This window comes from Henckelia pumila, chromosome 2 (genome assembly GCF_033568475.1).
Source record: "Henckelia pumila isolate YLH828 chromosome 2, ASM3356847v2, whole genome shotgun sequence".
Taxonomy (NCBI): Eukaryota; Viridiplantae; Streptophyta; class Magnoliopsida; order Lamiales; family Gesneriaceae; genus Henckelia; species Henckelia pumila.
The window spans coordinates 11,995,210-12,015,562 of NC_133121.1; the positions used below are offsets into that span (position 1 = coordinate 11,995,210).

The 20,353-nt window shown below is 35.3% G+C and overlaps 3 protein-coding genes across 11 annotated transcripts; 1 reads left to right on the top strand and 2 right to left on the bottom strand.

Moving 5' to 3' along the window:
- Positions 1-819: 819 nt before the first annotated feature.
- On the top strand, positions 820-6,133 carry LOC140880627 (uncharacterized). 7 transcript variants are annotated; one of them, XM_073285234.1, is made up of 10 exons: positions 821-975; positions 1,062-1,224; positions 1,332-1,480; positions 1,653-1,768; positions 2,436-2,638; positions 2,738-2,799; positions 2,873-4,475; positions 4,564-4,766; positions 4,872-5,055; positions 5,134-6,133. In XM_073285234.1, the coding sequence occupies exons 5-10, from the start codon at positions 2,488-2,490 to the stop codon at positions 5,742-5,744; spliced, it is 2,814 nt and encodes a 937-aa protein (XP_073141335.1). In that variant the 5' UTR covers positions 821-975; positions 1,062-1,224; positions 1,332-1,480; positions 1,653-1,768; positions 2,436-2,487; the 3' UTR covers positions 5,745-6,133. The 7 variants fall into 7 exon arrangements, with proteins under 7 accessions (XP_073141331.1, XP_073141332.1, XP_073141333.1 ...); XM_073285230.1 differs by having other exon boundaries at positions 820-1,224; XM_073285235.1 differs by lacking the exon at positions 1,332-1,480 and having other exon boundaries at positions 1,062-1,112.
- Positions 6,134-6,351: 218 nt separating this feature from the next.
- On the bottom strand, positions 6,352-9,361 carry LOC140883103 (rop guanine nucleotide exchange factor 3-like). 2 transcript variants are annotated; one of them, XM_073289432.1, is made up of 8 exons: positions 9,227-9,361; positions 8,402-8,757; positions 8,207-8,323; positions 7,939-8,093; positions 7,731-7,805; positions 7,197-7,505; positions 6,764-7,108; positions 6,352-6,677 (listed from the first exon to the last, which is right to left on the bottom strand). In XM_073289432.1, the coding sequence occupies exons 2-8, from the start codon at positions 8,700-8,702 to the stop codon at positions 6,558-6,560; spliced, it is 1,422 nt and encodes a 473-aa protein (XP_073145533.1). In that variant the 5' UTR covers positions 8,703-8,757; positions 9,227-9,361; the 3' UTR covers positions 6,352-6,557. The 2 variants fall into 2 exon arrangements, with proteins under 2 accessions (XP_073145533.1, XP_073145534.1); XM_073289433.1 differs by lacking the exon at positions 9,227-9,361 and having other exon boundaries at positions 8,402-8,876.
- Positions 9,362-12,360: 2,999 nt separating this feature from the next.
- Positions 12,361-14,945, bottom strand: LOC140883986 (actin-related protein 2/3 complex subunit 5A). Of its 2 annotated transcripts, none has more exons than XM_073290630.1 (4): positions 14,812-14,945; positions 14,658-14,730; positions 14,188-14,288; positions 12,361-12,585 (listed from the first exon to the last, which is right to left on the bottom strand). In XM_073290630.1, exons 1-4 carry the CDS (start codon positions 14,898-14,900, stop codon positions 12,450-12,452), a joined length of 399 nt encoding a protein of 132 aa, XP_073146731.1. In that variant the 5' UTR covers positions 14,901-14,945; the 3' UTR covers positions 12,361-12,449. The 2 variants fall into 2 exon arrangements, with proteins under 2 accessions (XP_073146731.1, XP_073146732.1); XM_073290631.1 differs by lacking the exon at positions 12,361-12,585 and adding an exon at positions 12,606-13,969.
- Positions 14,946-20,353: the final 5,408 nt, after the last annotated feature.

The following is a 20,353-nucleotide window of genomic DNA, read 5'->3' on the forward strand; positions in this document are numbered from 1 at the left end:
CGATATTCAGAAAACACATTTATAATATTGGGATGCGCAATCTACGAAATATGTGAAGAATCATTCATGTTGACATCAGGGGGAGTTTACGTGGCTGCACTCTTTTTTTCTTACTATGGTTTTTGTCCCAATGGGTTTTTCCTAGTAAGGTTTTTAACGAGGCAGTATACAACACGTAATGGAGATAGTCATTCTATCATGATCATCATCACAAGGGGGAGTGTTGAAAATATATATAAATATATATTATTATTTATTGTTGAATGTTGAAGGTTGAAAGTTGAAAATTGAGTTGTAAAATATTGAAAATTAGTGTGTGATGATGTAATTAATGATGTATTAATTTTTGACTAATCTCCAATTGAAATCTATAAATAGGTCTCTCCATTTGTGTAGAAAAACACAATTGTGAAGAGAGAAAAATTTTATAAAGTGTAGAATTTGATAAATTTTGAGTTTTTGAGTTTTTACTTTTTACCGTAAATTTTTACTTTTTCACAACAATAAATACAATAGAAATAATATTTTTTAATATAAAAAGCAATAACTTTTATAATTCGTGTCGATAAAAGAGATCGGTATCACAAAATAGAAGCGTGTTTTCTCACTGTAGGTTTTATAAACCCTGTTTTTATCCTCTGTGTTTGTACATGCTTCCAAAACCTTATACATTGGCAATGTTGGCATCAAACTATACTCCAAATTTGCAAAATTTCATACCAACAACAAGAAAACATTCGACTCAGAATGTCGTGATATATATATATAAAAAAAATCGGGAAAAACAATAAAAATATACACTCCCAAGAAATCTGCTAAAGAAAGAGACCCTTTCTCCATCGCTTTCTTTCTCCTTGTATTTCATGGTCCCCACCACCACGCTTCAATCCCACCTGTGCACACGCAGGTGGCAATGGCAATGGCGCATATAATACAATGCTGCTTCTTCTCCTTCCATTAACAAAAAGCTCGAGAGTTATATATATGTCTTCTCTCTCACACAGACACGCACTGTTACTTTCACTTTTTCCGACCTTTGATTCTTTTCTCCCGTCTTTCAGACTTTAATGGCTGCTTCCCACATCATTTTGCTCCCACTCTAATGAGTGTTGGTGGGTTTCCTATCTGGGGCCACTCTCTTTTTGGTCGGTTGGGAATTAGATACGCTCCCACCTAAGCAATAAAGTTCCATCTTTCTGCATTTTTCTTGGTTTGCGTTTGTGGGTATGCTTGTAAATGCTGCCAAGATTTAATCTTTTTTTCCCCTTTAGCTCTTTGTTCGTGTTCTAAAGGTGTAGTGTAAAATGTGGTTGATCTTATTGTTGTTACAGAGAAAGAGTTTGTATCTTGATTGGGAGTTTCATTTCCCAAATGGGCTTCAAATTTTATGTTAGAAGGAATCTGATGTTGTTGAATGTTGAAAGTTAAAGGGATTAGAGATTGATCATCGCTATAGCCTTTGAAGCATGCATACGCATAGGTCATTACTTGATTGTTTGATGTGATCATGTTATTCGTTATAAGATCTCCTTGAAGGCAAATCTGGATGATTTGCACATTCTAATCAAATCTTAAATTTCTGAAATGGATGAGTGATTGCAAGAAATTTCCGGTAAAATAGTTCTAATTGGAGTATGCATTTTGAATCTTAGGTAGAAACAGAAGATCCATGAAGGCAAAATCCTGTTTTCTTGACAGAAACAGAAAGATACATTAACTTGAGCTATACTCTTTTGTACATCTGTCTGCCTGTTGGATCCATTTTCAGGTAACAATTCTAATTTGAGATTTTGCCTTTTAGTTTACTTCTCAAGCACCATATGTACACAGAATCTTTGTTTTCCTTCCTGATTTAGCTCTTTTGTGTCTTTACTGTAAACTCGAGTTTTTGGGTGTAAGATATAAAAATGTGTTACATTTTCAAAATAACTGTGAACGAAATTTGAGGAATTTTTGTATGATGAGATCGTGTTGATCGGTTTCGAATTTTGCCATGATTGGAACAATTTCTTGAAGTACATGTCTTTGCTTCCAAATACTAGTTTTTTCCATGAAATGTTATGATGTGGAATGGAAGTTGATTTCTTTGGATAAGACGAAGCAGAGCATTTTTTGTTGGCTGACCTAATGAAATCAATTCATAGCATATTTACCAAATTATTCCTGAATTAAATTTAAAATTTTTATTGTCCAATTGTTTGTGAATACCGACATAGTTTGTTTTGAAAAGATTAGTAGAAGCTTCAACATTTTGTAAAACATTAAAACAGGACTTCAAGCCCTTTTTGCAGCCCTATGATGAATTTCTAGAGATGGACTCGTGTTTATCTGAATTATTTGATATTGCTTGCGAGTACCTTTTTCCTCCTTTTTTTCAACTTAATTCATCAATTGTCGATGTCGATTAATTTTCCGTCACTGTTATTTACTTGCAGCGGACGGATAATTAAATGATTGCATGATACTGAAGTGAAAACATCACTTGTTATGGCTAAGAGATCAAAGAGACGCCCGTCACGGGGTGAAAGGAATCAAGCAAGTTGTATATGGGGTTTAATTAGCATATTTAGATTCGGTCATGGCCGTTCCACCCATAGATTGCTTGGAAATAGAATGCGAGCAAGCAAGCAATGCGTTGGTAAGATTTACACCTGCAAGTGTTGCTCTTTTCCTAGAATCAAGGTTATTTTTAATCCAATACCTGTTTTATTTTAACTCAAGTCCTGTGGTTCTGCAGTTGCTCCTTCGAATACCAAAAGAATTCTATCTGGTCATGCCGAAAAATCTGAAGTAGTTTCTGTAAGTTTAGGTATCTTTTCCTAGTTAGCATATTATTTATCTGTCTGCTTATTTATTTCATGAAGAATCTCAGGATGTTGAAGAAAAGAAGATGGCAATGACTGTTGTCAAGACTAGAGTGAAGGAACTTATGGAAGAGGAAATGTTCAACGAGCAGGGCTCAACAAAGCAGTCAGATGCTTCTGATACACGTTTCGAGCAAAACGATTTGCAAAAAGGATCTCGAGTAAAAAATAATCACAGGCGAAAAAATAAAGCGTACGGTAGTTACTCAGGCAATATGGAAGTTTCCAAGTTTGATGCTGAAATTTGCTTGATGCCTGATGAATCTTGTGAATCCCATTTGCAAAAATCATCTGACATTCTTGATCTTGAAATGACTATGGAAGAGTTAGCATCCTGGATTAATCAGAGAAACACAAAGTGCACAGATCATGATTTATGTAGCAAACCTGATAGTCCAGCTGGTCAGGCTGTTGTGGTTGGAGAGAATATAGTTGCAGCAATAAAGGCACTTGTAGAACAGAGACTAAATGACCGTATAAATTTAGGGGAAGAGGGGAAATTTTGTTCAAAAGGATTGATGGATACCTTCGGTTCAAATGAGGAATTGTTCTTAAAACTGCTACATGATCCAAACTCTGTTCTGGTCCAGCACATACAAAATTTAGAAGTTGCTGGGTTTGAAAAAGGTCAAAAGCTCGGTTTGGTGACTGGAACCCATTTGTCTGAAGAAAAGCCAACCAACTTAAAAGATGATGGATTTAGTAGCCGTAAACAGTGCAACTTCTTCCGCCGAAGGACCAAATCTCTTGATAGTTTCACTTCTGAAAGAGATGAGGAATTTGTAATATCAAGGCCTGGATCTAAAAGGTTGCAAAGCCCTGATACTACTATCAGATATTCACCACATTCACCATGCAATGCTGTTAATAATGCACACAGCGAGAGAAATAGGTCTCAGTTCTCTTTCACTGAAATTAAAAGAAAGCTTAAGAATGCAATGGGAAAAGAGAGACATGGGATTTCTTGGGATGGTATTATCCAGGAATCTTGTTCTAAACAGCAAAATAGGAACAATAATGAGGATAAAGGTCAAGTGGTAGAAAATTTCGGCTGGAGCTCTCCTAGCAGGAACCATTTCTACTCTGAAAGATTTGCGAATCCATCTACCATTCTTAAGAGGGGCGAACAAGCCAGCAAATCAAGAGATAGAAGTTTGGAAGCGGTGAAGGGAACATGCCAATATCCAAATCTTGGGGAATCTAATATCTATATTGAAGCTAGGAAGCATCTTTGTGAGATGCTGAATAATGGAGATGTAAATGCAGAATCAACGAGTCGGCGGCTGCCCAAATCCTTAGGTAGGATTCTCTGTCTACCTGAATATAATAGTTCCCCTTTCTGCAGCCCGAGAGAACATGTAGATGACATCTTCATAACTGCCCAGATGAGATTATCTCCGCGTGGCGTAGTGAAAAACAATGTTAGCGGGTTAGCACAAGAAAATCATATCACTCAGGCAAGTGCGGATAGGCAAAACTATGAGAATTTGTCATATCCCTTCTTTGATAGAGTACAATCTTCCGATACAAATATCAATGTTCCCTGCCGAGAGGATCACGAAAATTCTTCAGAAGTTCAATCCTGTACAGAGCATATCACTGTTCATGAAGGTGAATTTTGTTTATACTCTAAAAGTAGTTGTAAAGTCGAGTAACTCCTCAGGTCAGTGCTGAGATTTTTTTATTCTTTGAGCCACAGTTCCTAGTTATTCTTCAAAACTTTTGGGGATTGAAGAAATGACTGAATCAAGGTCTGATGAAGCGGGTGAAATTATTAGTGTTTCTTGCAAGTTACCCAGCAATGCAACCCAAATAGATGTTCAGAATGGAGACATTCGGGAAGTTGACGGTGAAGAAAGTTCTTCCCAACGCCTGAAAGATTCTAACCAAGGATTTAAATCGGTGAAAAATCCTATTTGTTGATTCTATGCTCCCATGAATTTCATTAGTGTCTTGTTCTCCTTATCATTTTCTTAGAATGACTGCCATTTTCTTGATATTTTCAAGGATTTATTTAGAGAGGGTCAAATGCTGTCTCCTCCAGCATTACCCCTTGTGCATTCTCCAGGAACCGTGGAAAGCAAAGATTCTGAGGATGCAATTAACAATACTGATCGAGCCAGTCCCATATCTGTTCTCGAGCCATTATTCACAGATGATGATGTCAGTCCTGCAAGCAAGTCTCAACGAGGTTAGATTGGTCATAAATAGTTTGGGCTCTCTTCACTTTCTATCTTTCATCTTGATATTAACTTAATGTGGCATTCAGTCGGAAAAGATGTTGAACCTCGACAAATCCATTTCGAAGAGCAGTCTTGTGCAAGTGAACAAGGAACTTGTATGAAAATTTCGCTTGAGGGTGAAGAATCAGCATTTGAATACGTGGAAGCTGTGTTGCTTGGTTCTGGATTGAACTGGGATGAATTTCTTTTAAGATGGTTCTCTCTCATCGAAGTTCTTGATCCTTCATTGTTTGATGAAGTTGAGTTATTTTCTAGCCGACCACGGCATGATCAGAAACTTCTCTTTGATTGTTCTAATGAAGTTCTAACGAAAGTGTGTGAGACACGTTTCGAGTGCTTGACTGGGAGATCAAGTGTTTCACATAGTATTCTGCCAGTTCCTACAGGGATGGATCTGATTAACGAGGTATGGAAACAAGTCGAATGGCATGTCTTTCGGTCTCTTGTGCTTCATTCTCTGGATCAACTTGTCAAAACAGACACGGTACAATATGGAAAATGCCTGAACATCCGATCAGATATTGAGCGTACCAGTTACGAAATGGGGGAAACCATTTTTGATGAACTGGTGGAAGATACGGTTCTGACCTTCTTAAACGATACTATCATAGACGATGAGTTCATGATACTTGGATAAAAATGTAACAGTCCTCATTTGGAGAGAGCCGCATGATGTGGTGAAGCTTATGGACATACCAGTGTGGTATATTTTCTTTATTTTACGAGTTTGCAAATAAATGATCGTTTTCTTTTCCAGTTTTCCCATGAATGGGGGGATACTGCGAGTGATCTTCGGAGCGTGATATACGACTCCATATGTTTTCAGTAAATCTAACCCGATAGAAGTAAACAAGGTGGTGGTGTGGGGTGCTATAGTTTTCTGGATTTTGTGACTGTTTTAGTGAGTTTCTGCATTCATATGTTTATAGTTTTGAGTATATGTTTGGTTTTGTAATGACGTAATGAACAAGATGAGTTGTAAATTGAAAGTTATAGCACGGGGATGCTAAGTAAAATTTGTCAGAATGGAAGAAACGAGTTATTGATATTGCTTATCATCTCATAAGACTCACATTTCACTTAAAATTTATTTGCAAGAAGAAACAAGGATCGGTATTCTCTCAAGGAAATACTGAAAAAAATGGATGCAAAATGTAAAGTTTATTTGGAATTTATGTACGATGGAACCCACCTGAACTTCCTTTGTTTAAACATTGCATAGTTTAGTAAACATAAGCCTCCATTTCCTCCTATACATGTCAACAATTGTATAGTCCTGGCATTGAATGAAGGAGCTAACTACGACAAGATTTTCTCATTTACATTCACAAAACCCGTGTCCATCAAGAGGGCTCGTATGCCCTGAGTTCGAATCACATAAGGCGTGTGTGTATCATAGTCGTGCCTACTCTCATTGTTTGTTTCATGTTCCTAAGAGTTCTTGAAAATCCTACTCTTGTTTCTGCATGGTTTTATCTACAAAAAGAACATCATCAATCCAGGCAACAATGTTGAATGCCAAACTTTCCAACACTCTGGAGTAGCTCTCCAGAATCGCTTGTCCTACATCCTGCATTTCACGAACCAAATCAATATTTTCTGTCTCCAAATGAATATCTAAGACATTTGATTAACGAATTTGGACAAGAGACTCACCGTGTTGTACTGGATTTTACACATATCCAGTGTTGTTTGTGAAAGTTTTGGGTATCTGAGTTTCAGACATAACAATAAGGTATCGGCTCTGTCTGCCAAGAGATGATTCTTGTCACTTCGATCTAAGTCAGACACTAGGTCCTTAACCATGGCCCATGATGATTTCGAGTGAGCCATGCACATTTTACGACGCCACGTGTGCATGGAGGCCTCGATCTTGTCTGCCAGTTCAAGGGCTTCGTGTTCTGAACTTAGGTTGAGTGAGTCAAGAAGATGATCAGCTGAGAATTTGGCAGCATTGTACATGTATTTGTAGATTGCATCTCCTACACTTGCTTTTCCACTCTACAGTAACACATAACCAAATCATAAGGTAAGATTTACGACATTCTAGGTGACAAAAAGATTTAACATTTAGAATGGAGTTAAGTACCTTAGGAAGAGAGGCCATGTACGATTCTGGAATCTGCATTTCAGCAAGAATGCCACTGTTTATAGCCATTGCAGCCTTGTGGATTTGGTTGGCAACGTCGCGTTTTTGTCGTAAATGCTTCTTTGATTCCTCAGAGAGCCCATCTGTGGGTATACATGGAACAGGCAACCACCACTTCTCCTCTTCTTTGTGTACAGGTTTCTGAGGTTGAATTATTCTCCTAAACGACCCCGAATGTGTTGAATTCCCCGATATGCTACCTTGTTCGGCATACCAAAACTCAGTCTCCTTAAAGCTCTCCAATATGTCCTGTTCAATACATTAGTTTCATCCTCAGTTTCACCTCCGAACATTATTGCTCAAATCGATGGAAAGTTCAAGACAGATGGTGAGAATAGTAAAACTTTTTCTAGAATACTTGACTTCAGAGTTCGCACTAATTGCTTTTTTATTGCTATTTTAGGATATGAAACCGCGTTTTAAGACATCCCAAAGGGAAATGACAGCGTATAGTTTCTAATTCCGAATATTTACCAGTAGCATTGCATCAAGTTTCTTCAAGGCAGGAAGGTTGATGTAAATGTCAGGTCTTGGCCTACTTGTCATCACCTGCAAGTAAATTCTTCCTTCGTCATTACATTAAAACGCAGTCGTCCCTCTCAATGAAGAAAGTACGTCGTTGCAAAAAATTAAATAAATTTCATGGATCCAATGGTGTGAAAATGGCCTAAAATAGACTCACCTCTAAAGTAGTCCCATCTTTCAAACTATGCAAAGTTGGACTCAATTCCACCATGTAATCACATACAGATAGCAGACAATTTATTTCTCTTTTCCACATCATCTTCCTGTCAAGATTCAAAGGCTCTAATCTCTGATGCTGACCAAATATTGAAGCTGCATCACATAAAACTATAATTAGATACAGCCCACAGAACAAAGAAACAAAATTCGAAAATACAAAACCCGTGTTGGATTAAACTCCCCGTAGAGTTTCGTTTGAATCTTACCATAGAGATTTGTGATGGCATTTGAGATTGTTATAGCAGTGGGCACCCCTTTGCCACTTCCAGACATATCCTCTCCTAATAATATCTTTGAAAATCTCTCCTTCATCAATTCCAACTCTATAAAATAGATTCTGGTTACCACTTCTTGATAGATTTCATGCGTTACTTGATCAAAATCAACGAAAAAAATCTCACCTAAATCGAGTATCTCCTCATCCATTCCTTGGGTGTGCTGCTTCATGCATAATCTTGAAAGTGCAGCTCTAGCTGGAGACTTGAGGCCCTGCCAGCTGAATGGAGAGGCTGTATCAGGACAGGTGATGTCGTCCGTGTGCCCCGAAAACGCCGAGGTCTCGGAATTAGTCCTGCAGTAGGCGAAAGAGTCGCCACTCGAAGCCGAGTAACTCGTGGTTTCTGTGAATGATTGACCAGAAGAAAGTGAAGGGCGATATCCCAAATCATTGCTTTCATCAGAATTCAATGCGCTTCTGTCCATTTTCTTGATTTTTCAATATGCGGGCTTGTGATTTTAATGTGTTGGGAACCAAATTCTGCAACGGAAAAATTTTCTACTTCTATCAAGAAATCACTTAAATATCATCATGCCATACGAGATACGAGATTCTTGAAACAAAGAAGGCAGAATCCGCAGAGAAAACTTGTATATATCTTCTTCTTTTTTTTTTTTTCCAAGAAATCACTTGAATAAACTACAACAGAAAAGGGGTATGAATCTGAAAATCTTGTATTCTAAATTTGAATGCGGGGAACTAGCCGGGAACTGCCAGAAATTATTGAAAAAGATAAAGCAAATATTCGATAATTGAAGATCTTTATCCAGAAAAAGAGCTACTGTCATTGTTTATATCAGAACTTTGGGTTTTTGTAATAAAAAAAAAAATCTTGATAAAAAATGTATCTTTTATCCCTTTTGATTAGAGCAGATAGAGTTTGAATTTCAAAGAGTTGGGAAGTTTGAAATTGAAACGGTTCCCTCTATAATACCTGCAAAAACTTTACCTTACAGAAAGCAAATTTTGTTCATGCGCCATGCGAATACCATGTGGTCAGAAATCTTGAACCACAAGCCATAGTTGCTAAAGATGGCGAAGTTTCATTCTGAGAGGAAATTAAAGCCAAACATCAACTTTAAATTTGATCAAATGTGGAAAAAGTTTGAGATTTCTTTGTGAAAAAAATCAATAAATAGTAGTAAATTGGATTGCGTGATGAGTGCCTTTCTAATATTTTTTTTAATACAGAAATATGTATTTAAGTTTAGTTTAGTTTTAAATAGATTTTTTCCCCTTTTGGTACTGATGATGTATTTTAGGTCTATTTTTGTGTTTTTAATATTTAGTTATTCACTATCTGTTTTTATTTTTTCTAAAATGGTTGATTCCGAAGGGACCCCCTTCCATATGAGTCAGAGGCTCATTGGCTCATGCGGTGGGTAAATCGAGAGATGTGCACGAGCGACAGGGGCCTGAAGGAGGGAGCACATGACCCAATCCCCAGGGCATATCCCCACAATATTTCAGCAGGGAATATGTTCCACACGAGGATCGAACCCGCAACGCTGGAGAATTTCTTCTCATGTCATCTCAGGCCTTACCAACTCGCCTATGCCCCTGTGGGCACTATCTGTTTTTATTTTAGGGGCTTCGGGTGGTTTCTTTAGTTTGATGAGGAATAAAATAACACAAATTTTCAGGAGATAGTCTTGCTTTTCAATTTTATGAAATATATTTCGTATTTGATCAAACTCATGAAAAAATATTATTTTTCATCATATACATAGATTGGATCAATCTGTCTTACATGTATAAATCTGTAAAAAAAAAAAAAAAAAAAAGTCAAATTTTTTTTTGAAGACGACGATTTCGTAATAATAATCAGCAAGAACATAAGTCTTGATAATATGGTATAGTGGTAAAACATTTTGAGTAACTTGTGGCTCAGGAGTTCAAGTTCCAATGGGTGATATAAACTAAACAACAATCAACTCGTATTTATGCTATAGATAGTAGTCAGTAGATCTCTATCTCTGGTGAGATGAACTGACCTTGTTTATATTTAAATTGAAAAATAATATTTTTGACATAAAAAATAATATGTTTTCATGAGTCGAATTGGATATGAGATTTATATCATACAAAATTAACTCGTAAGTCGGCTTGAAAAAAAATTTTGTTTACATTTAAACTATAAAGACATTCGGATTATTTGGGGGCGAATCGAGGTAAGATCATCCCCAGATTGGTCGAAGTCCAAGTAGCTGGGTTGAAAAAACATTTATAATTAAAGTTAGGAACTTTGGAATATAAAAATTTGGATGATAAGGGTAGTTATGTTAGTAAATAATGACGAAATAGTTATTCATTTTATTAGGTGTCATACAAAATTTTTAATTAGCATAATATGGCATGGAGTTGGCAATTATTAGTTTCTTTTAAAATTGTTGTTTGGTTTCAAATTTATTAAATTCATTGTTTACTATTTTAAATTTCGCCACAAAATATTATCTTAAACCGATGATAAAAAACAATTTCAAATCTTTCTTCTGAAACTTCAGTGGGTTTTAAGGTGTGAAACAATATAAAAAATGTACATAATGTCACCAATTATTTATAAGGGGTGCAAACGAACCGAACCTGCTCGTGAACTTTACGAACCCGCTCGATAAATATTTGATTCGTATTCGATCTTATCGAACTCGAGCCGAATTCGAACATGTTCGAACTTTTTTTCGAGCTGAGCTCGAGCCGAAATTACTCTGTTCGATAGTTCGCGAATAGTTTGCGGGCCTTAATATTTAATTAATATAATATAATTATATAATAATATATATACATTTCGAGCTTTCGAACCATAATATCCGAATAGTTCACGAATAGGTTCGAATATTTCGAACCGAACTCGAACTTCATTTCGAGCCGAACTCGAGCCAAAATATTTGAAATTATCGAAATTCGAATCGAGCTCGAACTCGAATATACTCTTATCGAGCCGAATTCGAACCTTAAAATTTTATCATTATTCGGCTCGATTCGGTTCGTTTGCACCCCTAATTTTTTTCAACCGACTTGAAAATTAGTATATATAAACTTTAAATTAATAATTTTATTGTATTTTAATATTATTGTTTTAGTCTTTGGTCTTTTGATGGACGTGCACACCATTATGTGTTACGAATGAATATCAGAACGTGCGATGGAGTGGGAATTTTAAAATTTTTGGTCAATGGGCAAAATATGCACGACTCATTCATTATTTATGAATAATATTGTTCAAAATAAATATTTTATCTATTGTTTTTTCAATATTTTTTGAGTAACACATACAAAATATTGCAATATAACTTAGTACATTGTTGTGATCATTTTTTTTTAAACCGTTCTCCTGACAAAGAAAGTCAAAAATAAATATATAAAAACTCATAATTGGCATGGACTTTTGTATATTTTCACTAATTTATGTATATATTCAACTTGGACCAAATTCGACAATCTTTTTGACCTCTCCGGGAAAAAAAAAAAGAGTATTAATCCTTTTAACGCTCATTGATGTACAACCAGAGGAAGATTTGGGTCCAAATGACATAGTAGTAGTGACGAAAATACAATATACTTTGAAATCTGATTGTTTCTTATCAATTCAACATATGCGAAAATCGACAGATATAGTGATACATCTTTTAACCAATAAAGCGATTTTTATCTTCTTCAAGCTTATAATGGATTAATTTTGATTTTCCTTGTTGGTTTCAAAACATTGTAACTAAAGATATTGTGCGAGTTCAAAAATATTAATTTCCTAACACGATATTAATATCTTTTAGAATAATTCTCTTCGGGCTCACGGATCTATATCCGTGAGATAGATCGGGTCACTCTATATTTATCATGAAAAATAATTCTTTTACATATAAAGTAATATTGTTCCTGACTTAATATATGGTCGAAATTGTTATAAGTAACAAATATACAAAGCTTGAGCATTTGTAGAATGAGTTGAGACTTGAGATTCATTATAACCTAATCGGTGGTCTGCTAAAACCTCAAAATAACTTTGTCAGTATAACAGAGTTAACAAGATTATAACATGAGTGAAAATGATGAAACCTTAAACTCCAACACAAACTCGTGACAAAAGAAGATTTGAATTCAAACTTTATTTCAAAAATAACTGTGCTTTGTGCATTTAAATACAACATGCCAACCGGCATCAGAGTATTTGGCATCTAAACAGTGTTTACTTTGTCAGCAAGAGATCGCAAAATGCATCCCAAACCAGCTCTCTCCGTCAGTTTTTCGTGAATTCGTAAGCATTGATCGCAGGTGGGTCGATCTCCAGTAGACAAACCTCGATATAAGTATCTACAAAAAATATTGCAGGCTTCTGTCATATCACAACCAAAAAATAATGGTATATAGCAACTAAAAACAACGGCAACAATTGCACATTATGGAAATGTAATATCAAGAATTTATCAATATCATCTGCCTCGAAGTCAAGAACACCGTTCACGTGTATATTGATTGGAAGGAGGGGAAAACTAGCACTACCATGATTTGATATTACAACATACACCTGCCCTTCGATGGTGTTTTGGACCTCTACTTACATCCTGTAAATGTACGGGCAATAAAATCGTAGTTCCTCAGTTGCAAAAATCAATTGTACATATCAGTTTTCACGACTTCAGTGAGTAACAGTGAATTTCAGCCTTTCAGTTATCAACTCTTAAATGAGTATTGACTCTTTCTAAGAATATTTTTCATTCTGATCTATTTATATATTAGCAGTGGTTTTCAGGCACGTAACAAACGAACAAGTATTGTTTATACCAATCAAATACAAAAGATTTGGAGAGAGAAAACCTCGAAACTCTTTACATGATAAATCCTGATAGCGCTTCAGTATGGATATAATTAAAACTTTATTCATCAGTTTCATTAATTTATCAGGCCAAAGAAAGGTAGAAGACAAATATAAAATCATCAAGATATAAGGAGTTAAGAATATAAAGTCATCCAGCATTTTGACTTGGCGTTTCAGTTTTACACAGATTTTATAGATTTTTAGGCCTTTTGATTTTCGTGATGCATTTCCAACCCTAGGTGATGCCAAAGTATAACATATTTGTAATCAACAAAGACCAGATTACAGTCATCGGAAATTTTCCATTGGGAAAATTTCAGATGTAAAGAACATATCCCCTTCACCCTAAAAATTTAGCTGAATGTCAGGATATTTAAAATGATCACAATTACAGATTTGTGATTTAATTTGGGTCATCTACTTTCTTACACAATTACTAAAATGGCAAATGACACATGGCCACAAAACTTGTTACAGCAGCAGCTAGCATGAGCCATGAATTCATCGTCTGTTCACCACAAAAGTTAGGACTCCTGGCTCACTGTCGCATTGTCTCTCTGCTACAAATTAAATGTTTTTAAATTGTCATGGCAACTACCACAAATTTATTCAAGTATCCTCCCAGTTAAGTTTGCTATCGAGATTAAGAAATTCTAATTAAAAAAAGTACCATGATTTTTAGCTAAAGAGAGTTACTTTTTCCAATAAGACTTGGACAATTGCTGAGTGCTACCAATGCTGCAGTATCAATTTTTTACACTTCCAAAGAACAACAAAATCATACATCATCGCATACTCTCCAAGTATAAGGTCTTCTTCTGTTTCAGTATGAACCAAACAGCCCACAAATCCTTAAGATAAAAGTATTCCCAGGCACATCTACGCTTGCAGTAAATCAGAACATTTTCAGAAACTGTCTTTTTCAAAGAGAAATGGAATAGTTCCTACAACAGCAACCCAGAAATTTAAAGCGAAAATGTTACCAATTCATCATATCATCCGTCATCGTAAAATCACCAGGGGAAAAAAAAAATAATACGGTCACAAAGCAAAAATGCCTGTCAAAAACAATGTACAGAAAAGGGAGGGTGACTTACTTCATTAGAATGTCATAGTACTCAGGATCAAGAGAAGAGAACAAGCTATCCACATCTTTTATTGCCATTATCGCCCTATGCACGACTATCCAATTCGCGGACTAGAAAAATTAACACGAAAAAAAAAAAGAATCAGTATCAATTGCCCCCCGAATTACACAAGATCAACAACTACGATCCAATAAATCAAATGTGATAATTTCAGCTAATCTATAGCTATCTTCGATTATTAAATGAAACCAGATATGCACTAACTGAAATCACAGTCGAATATACATCTACGTAAGAATATCAAATCAAATCATATAAAATCACATAAAATCACTTATGCCAAAAAAATCACAGAATCTATAAATTCACATCTACTGCATAAGAATCTTAAATCACATAAGATGAACAACAGCAAAACCAATTTGTAACAAAATCAAATCTACACGAGCTTATAAAAGGAATTCATTGAAGTATATAACCTTACAACGCTCGTCCTTAGTCTTGGGAGGAGACCCTTCGAGAGCTGTCTTTAGAGCTTCCACTGGTTTGTACCTATAATCCCAGCAAACACAAAATAAAATTAAACCGAAAAATCGAAGAATCTGTAAGAAAGTAGGTAGAATCAGAAACTACTGTTTGAGTAAGCTCTCGATTTTGCGAGACTTGTGCTCGATTCTGGTGATGATGGCTTCCGCATTATCTGCTTCCACAAATTCCGCCATTTCTCTGTTCGTGATCAACAAAACAGAGCGAATGAAGAGCAAAACATTTTCTCAAAAAAAAAAAAAAAGAAAGAAGAGCAAAACATATTTCTCAACTGTTAATTAATTAAAATCAAACAAGAGAGTAATCAATTTCCTATTTCAATGAAATTTTTATTGGCAAAATAAAATATGTAAGTGTTGTGAAAAGTAAAATTTATAAAAATTAAAAACTCAAAATATTTTCAAACTTCACACTTTAAATTTATTCTTTCAAATTGTGTTTTTCTACACAAATGGAGAGACCTATTTATAGATCTCAATGGGAGATTAGTTTAAAAATTAAATCATCATCATCTACATCATCACACATTAATTTTCAAAATAATACAACTCAATTTTCAACAATTCTAGTATAATATAATATATTTTCAACACTCCCCCTTGTGATGATGTTCGTCATATGATGATTGTCTTTATTACGTGTTTTATGATGCCTCGTTAAAAACCTTACTAAGAAAAACTCAGTGAGATAAAAACCATAGCAAGAAAAAAAGAGTGCAGCCACGTAAACTCCCCCTCATGTTAATATGAGTGATTCTTCACATATTCCGTAGATTGCGCATCCCAATGTTGTATATATATTTTCTGAATATCGTCGTTGGAAGTGCCTTTATGAAGAGATCTGATGAGTTCTCACTTGATTGAATGTAACAGATATCAATATCTTTATTCTTCTCAAGCTCTTGAGTGTAGGCAAAGAACTTTGAGGGGATATGTTTGGTTTTGTCACTTTTGATGTATCCTTCTTTCATTTGAGAAATACATGCAGCATTGTCTTCATACAACGTCACAGGCTTCTTGTCTACTGATAATCCACAAGAAGTTTGGATATGTTGTGTCATTGATTTTAACCACACACATTCACGACTTGCTTCATGTAATGCAATAATCTCGGCGTGATTTGATGAAGTTGTTACGAGTGTTTGTTTCTGTGAACGCCAAGAAATTGCGGTGCCTCCACGAGTAAATTCATATCCGGTTTGGAAACGTGCCTTATGTGGATCAGATAAATATCCAGCATCAGCATAACCAATGATACTTTGATTGATGTCTTTTGAGTACAAAAGTCCCAAATCTGTCGTTCCTCGTAGATAACGGAATATATGTTTAATTTCGTTCCAGTGTCTCTTTGTTGGATATGAACTGAATCTTGCCAATAAATTTACAGCAAAAGATAAATCAGGTCTAGTGCAATTTGCAAGATACATAAGGGCACCAATGGCACTTAGATATGGTACTTCTGGACCAAGAATAACTTCATCATCCTCACATGGATGGAATGGATCTTTTTCTATGTTTAATGATCTTACAACCATTGGAGTACTTAATGGATTTAATTTATCCATATTAAAACGTTTAAGGATCTTTTCTGTATAATTTGCCTGGTGAACAAAAATTCCACATTTTTTTTGTTCGATTTGCAAACCCAGACAGTACTTGGTTTTTTCAAGATCCTTCATTTCGAATTCTTCCTTCAAGTACATCATAACCTCTTGAATTTCTTTATCCGTTCCAATGATGTTTAAATCATCAACATATACAGCAATAATTATATATCCGGATGTTGTTTTCTTGATGAAAACACAAGGGCATATTGGATCATTTACATATCTCTTTTTCATCAAGTGCTCACTTAGCCGATTATACCACATTCGGCCGAATTGCTTCAACCCATATAATGATCTTTGCAATTTTACAGAATAAAATTCTCTGGGTTTTGAACTTTGTGCCTCAGACATCTTAAATCCTTCAGGGATCTTCATGTATATATCACTATCAAGTGATCCGTATAAGTAAGCCGTAACAACATCCATCAGACACATTTCAAAATTTTCAGACACTGCCAAACTAATCAAATATCGAAACGTAATTGCATCCATAACAGGAGAATACGTTTCTTCATAATCAATTCCAGGCCTTTGAGAAAAACCTTGTACAACAAGTCTAGTTTTATATCTTACTATTTCATTTTTCTTATTTCGCTTTCGAATAAAAACCCATTTGTATCCAACAGGTTTTACACCTTCAGGTGTGAGGACTATAGGTCCAAAAATATTACGTTTATTCAGCGAATCCAATTCAACCTGGATGACATCTTTCCATTTGGCCCAATCATGACGAGTTTTACATTCACCAAAAGATTTTGGTTCATGATCCTCATTTTCATTTATGATGTCACAAGCCACATTATAAGAAAATATCTCATCAATATCTTCTATGTCTTTTCGATTCCATATTTTTCCAGTATTAATATAATTGATAGAGATTTCACGATTCTCGTCAGTTTGTGGTTCTGACAGAACATTTTCATCATCAGGTGTTTCTTCTGGAACACCATTTTCTATTTTATGATCATCGTGCTTCTCTATGCCTTTTCTTTTTCGAGGATTTTTATCCTTGGAACCGACTGGCCTTCCACGCTTCAGGCGTTTAATGACATCATGAGTGTCTTCAATCTGTTTCTTTGGAATTTCAATTCGAGCTGGGGCATTTACAGCATGTATATATGATTTTGTCACCCCTTTTGTGTCTGCAAATGCATCTGGCATTTGATTTGCTATTCTTTGCAAATGTACAATTTGCTGTACATATTTTTCACATTGTTTGGTCCTTAGATCCAAATGTAACAATAATGGTACATACCATGTGATTTTTTTTTCGATATGTTTCTTTTCTTTCCCTAACACTGGGAATATTTCTTCATTAAATGACAATCAGCAAAGCGTGCTGTAAACACATCGCCTGTCTGAGGCTCAAGATATCGAATGATTGATGGACTATCATAACCGATATAAATACCGATTTTTCTTTGAGGACCCATTTTTGATCGTTGAGGTGGTGCAATAGGCACATACACCATACATCCAAAAATTCTTAGATGAGAGATACTTGGTTCTTTACCAAATGCAAGTTGCAATTGGGAGAATTTATGATATGCACTTGGTCTGATGCGAATTAATGCCGCAGCATGTAAAATTGCATGTCCCCATATAGAAATAGGGAGTTTTGTTTTCATAATCATTGGTTTAGCAATCAGTTGTAGACGTTTAATCAATGATTCAGCTAATCTATTTTGCGTATGAACATGAGCTACAGGATGTTCAATAGTGATTTCCATTGACATACAATAATCATTGAAAGTCTGGGATGTAAATTCTCCAGCATTATCAAGTATTATTTTTTTGATTGTATAATCGGGAAATTGATTTCGCAATTTTATTATTTGAGCCATCAATCTTGAAAATGCCACATTCCGAGTTGACAATAAGCATACATGTGACCATCTGCTAGAGGCATCGATCAATACCATAAAGTATCGAAATGGTCCACATGGTGGATGAATTGGCCCACAAATATCACCCTGAATACGTTCAAGAAATATGGGTGATTCAGTTTGGATTTTAGCTGGTGATGGTCTTATAATAATTTTTCCAAGTGAACATGCTTTACATTGAAACTTATTATTCTGAAAGATCTTCTGGTATTTTAGTGGATGACCCTGTGTATTTTCAATAATTCTTCGCATCATTGTTGAACCAGGATGTCCCAATCGATAATGCCAATTTGTTAATATTGATGAATTATCCATCACCATATTTGATTCAATTGGACTTATATGTGTATAATGCAATCCAGTAGGGAGCATTGGTAGTTTCTCAACTACAAATTTCTTTCCTGACTTATATGTGGTAAGACACATATATTTCTGATTTCCATCAGTCATTGTCTCAGTATCATACCCATGAGAATATATGTCATTAAAACTCAACAAATTTCTTTTCGATCGTGGTGAATATAAAGCATCATTTATCAAAAATTTTGTACCATTAGGTAACAAAAATTTCGCTTTACCAAAACCTTCAATCAAGTCTACAGGACCTGATATTGTATTCACCATTGTTTTTGTTGGTTTTAGTTCCAAGAAATATCTTTCATCTCGCAGAATAGTATGCGTTGTACCACTATCCGGTATGCAAATTTTCATGATATTATTTCCATGTTTTCTCATAGCATTTTCCATATCAAACTTCACAAAAATGTAATAAAGAAAAATTAAGTACAATACAAATGTAAAATATAACATGCTTTATAATACAAAAATGCATGAAAAATACAAATTTGTTACAATCTAGTCCCACCAATCTTTTAATCAATGTCTTCGAAATCATTCAAAAAATCTGCAGCACTGAAACTAATTGAACCAATTAAATGGTCACTATTTTCAACAAAATTGGTCTCTTTTCCTTTCCCCTTTATCGATTCTTTATAGAGCTTACAAAGGTGCTCGGGGGCTCGACAAGTTCGTGACCAATGTCTCGGAGTGCCACATCTATAACAAACACTCTCGGTTCTTTTTGAGTGATTTTCATTTCCACTCATGTTTTCATGCTGCCTTTTTAGTGGGTGGTGCGTGACGCTCTTTTAAGATGAGTTACTGAAATAACTATCTCGATTATTTTCATATCCACGACCACGTCCACGACCACGGTCATTTCTACGTCCACGCCCACGTCCTCGACCTCGTCCACGACCAAAATCTGGTCTATTCCTTTGATTTTGGTTTTCATTTTTCATTACGACATTTGCTTCAGGAAATGCCGTTGATCCAGTGGGTCGGGATTGATGATTTCTTACTAACAATTCGTTGTTCTTTTCCGCCACAAGAAGACATGCGATTAGTTCGGAATATCTCAAAAATCCACGCACTCTATATTGTTGTTGTAGAGTTATATTCGATGCGTGAAAAGTGGAAAATATTTTCTCAAGCATTTCCATCTCTGTGACTTCAAGTCCACAGAATTTTAATTGCGAGACTATTCGATACATCGCAGAATTATAATCACTGACTTTTTTAAAGTTTTGGAATCTCAACGTATTCCATTCATCACGGGCAGTCGGGAGTATCACTTCCCTTATATGCTCAAATCTTTCTTTCAGCCCTTTCCATAAAGTCATTGGGTCTTTTTTTGTGAGATACTCACATTTCAACCCTTCATCAAGATGTCGGCGCAAGAAAATCATAGTTTTTGCTTTATCTTGTGAGGTTGATATATTATTTTTTTTAATGCTTTCACTTAGACCCAATGACTCAAGATGCATCTCAACATCAAGAGTCCATGACATATAATTTTTTTCAGTGATATCGAGTGCAACGAATTCAAGCTTTGCCAAGTTTGACATGGTGGTATTGTTGAATATTTTTGACTTTTTCTTGTATTTTAGATCGTCGGAAAATATAGAGAATCTTCGAGCGATCGTGCTGATAACGTGTTGTGAAAAGTAAAATTTATAAAACTCAAAAACTCAAAATATTCTCAAACTCCACACTTTAAATTTATTCTCTCAAATTGTGTTTTTCTACACAAATGGAGAGACCTATTTATAGATCTCAATGGGAGATTAGTCCAAAA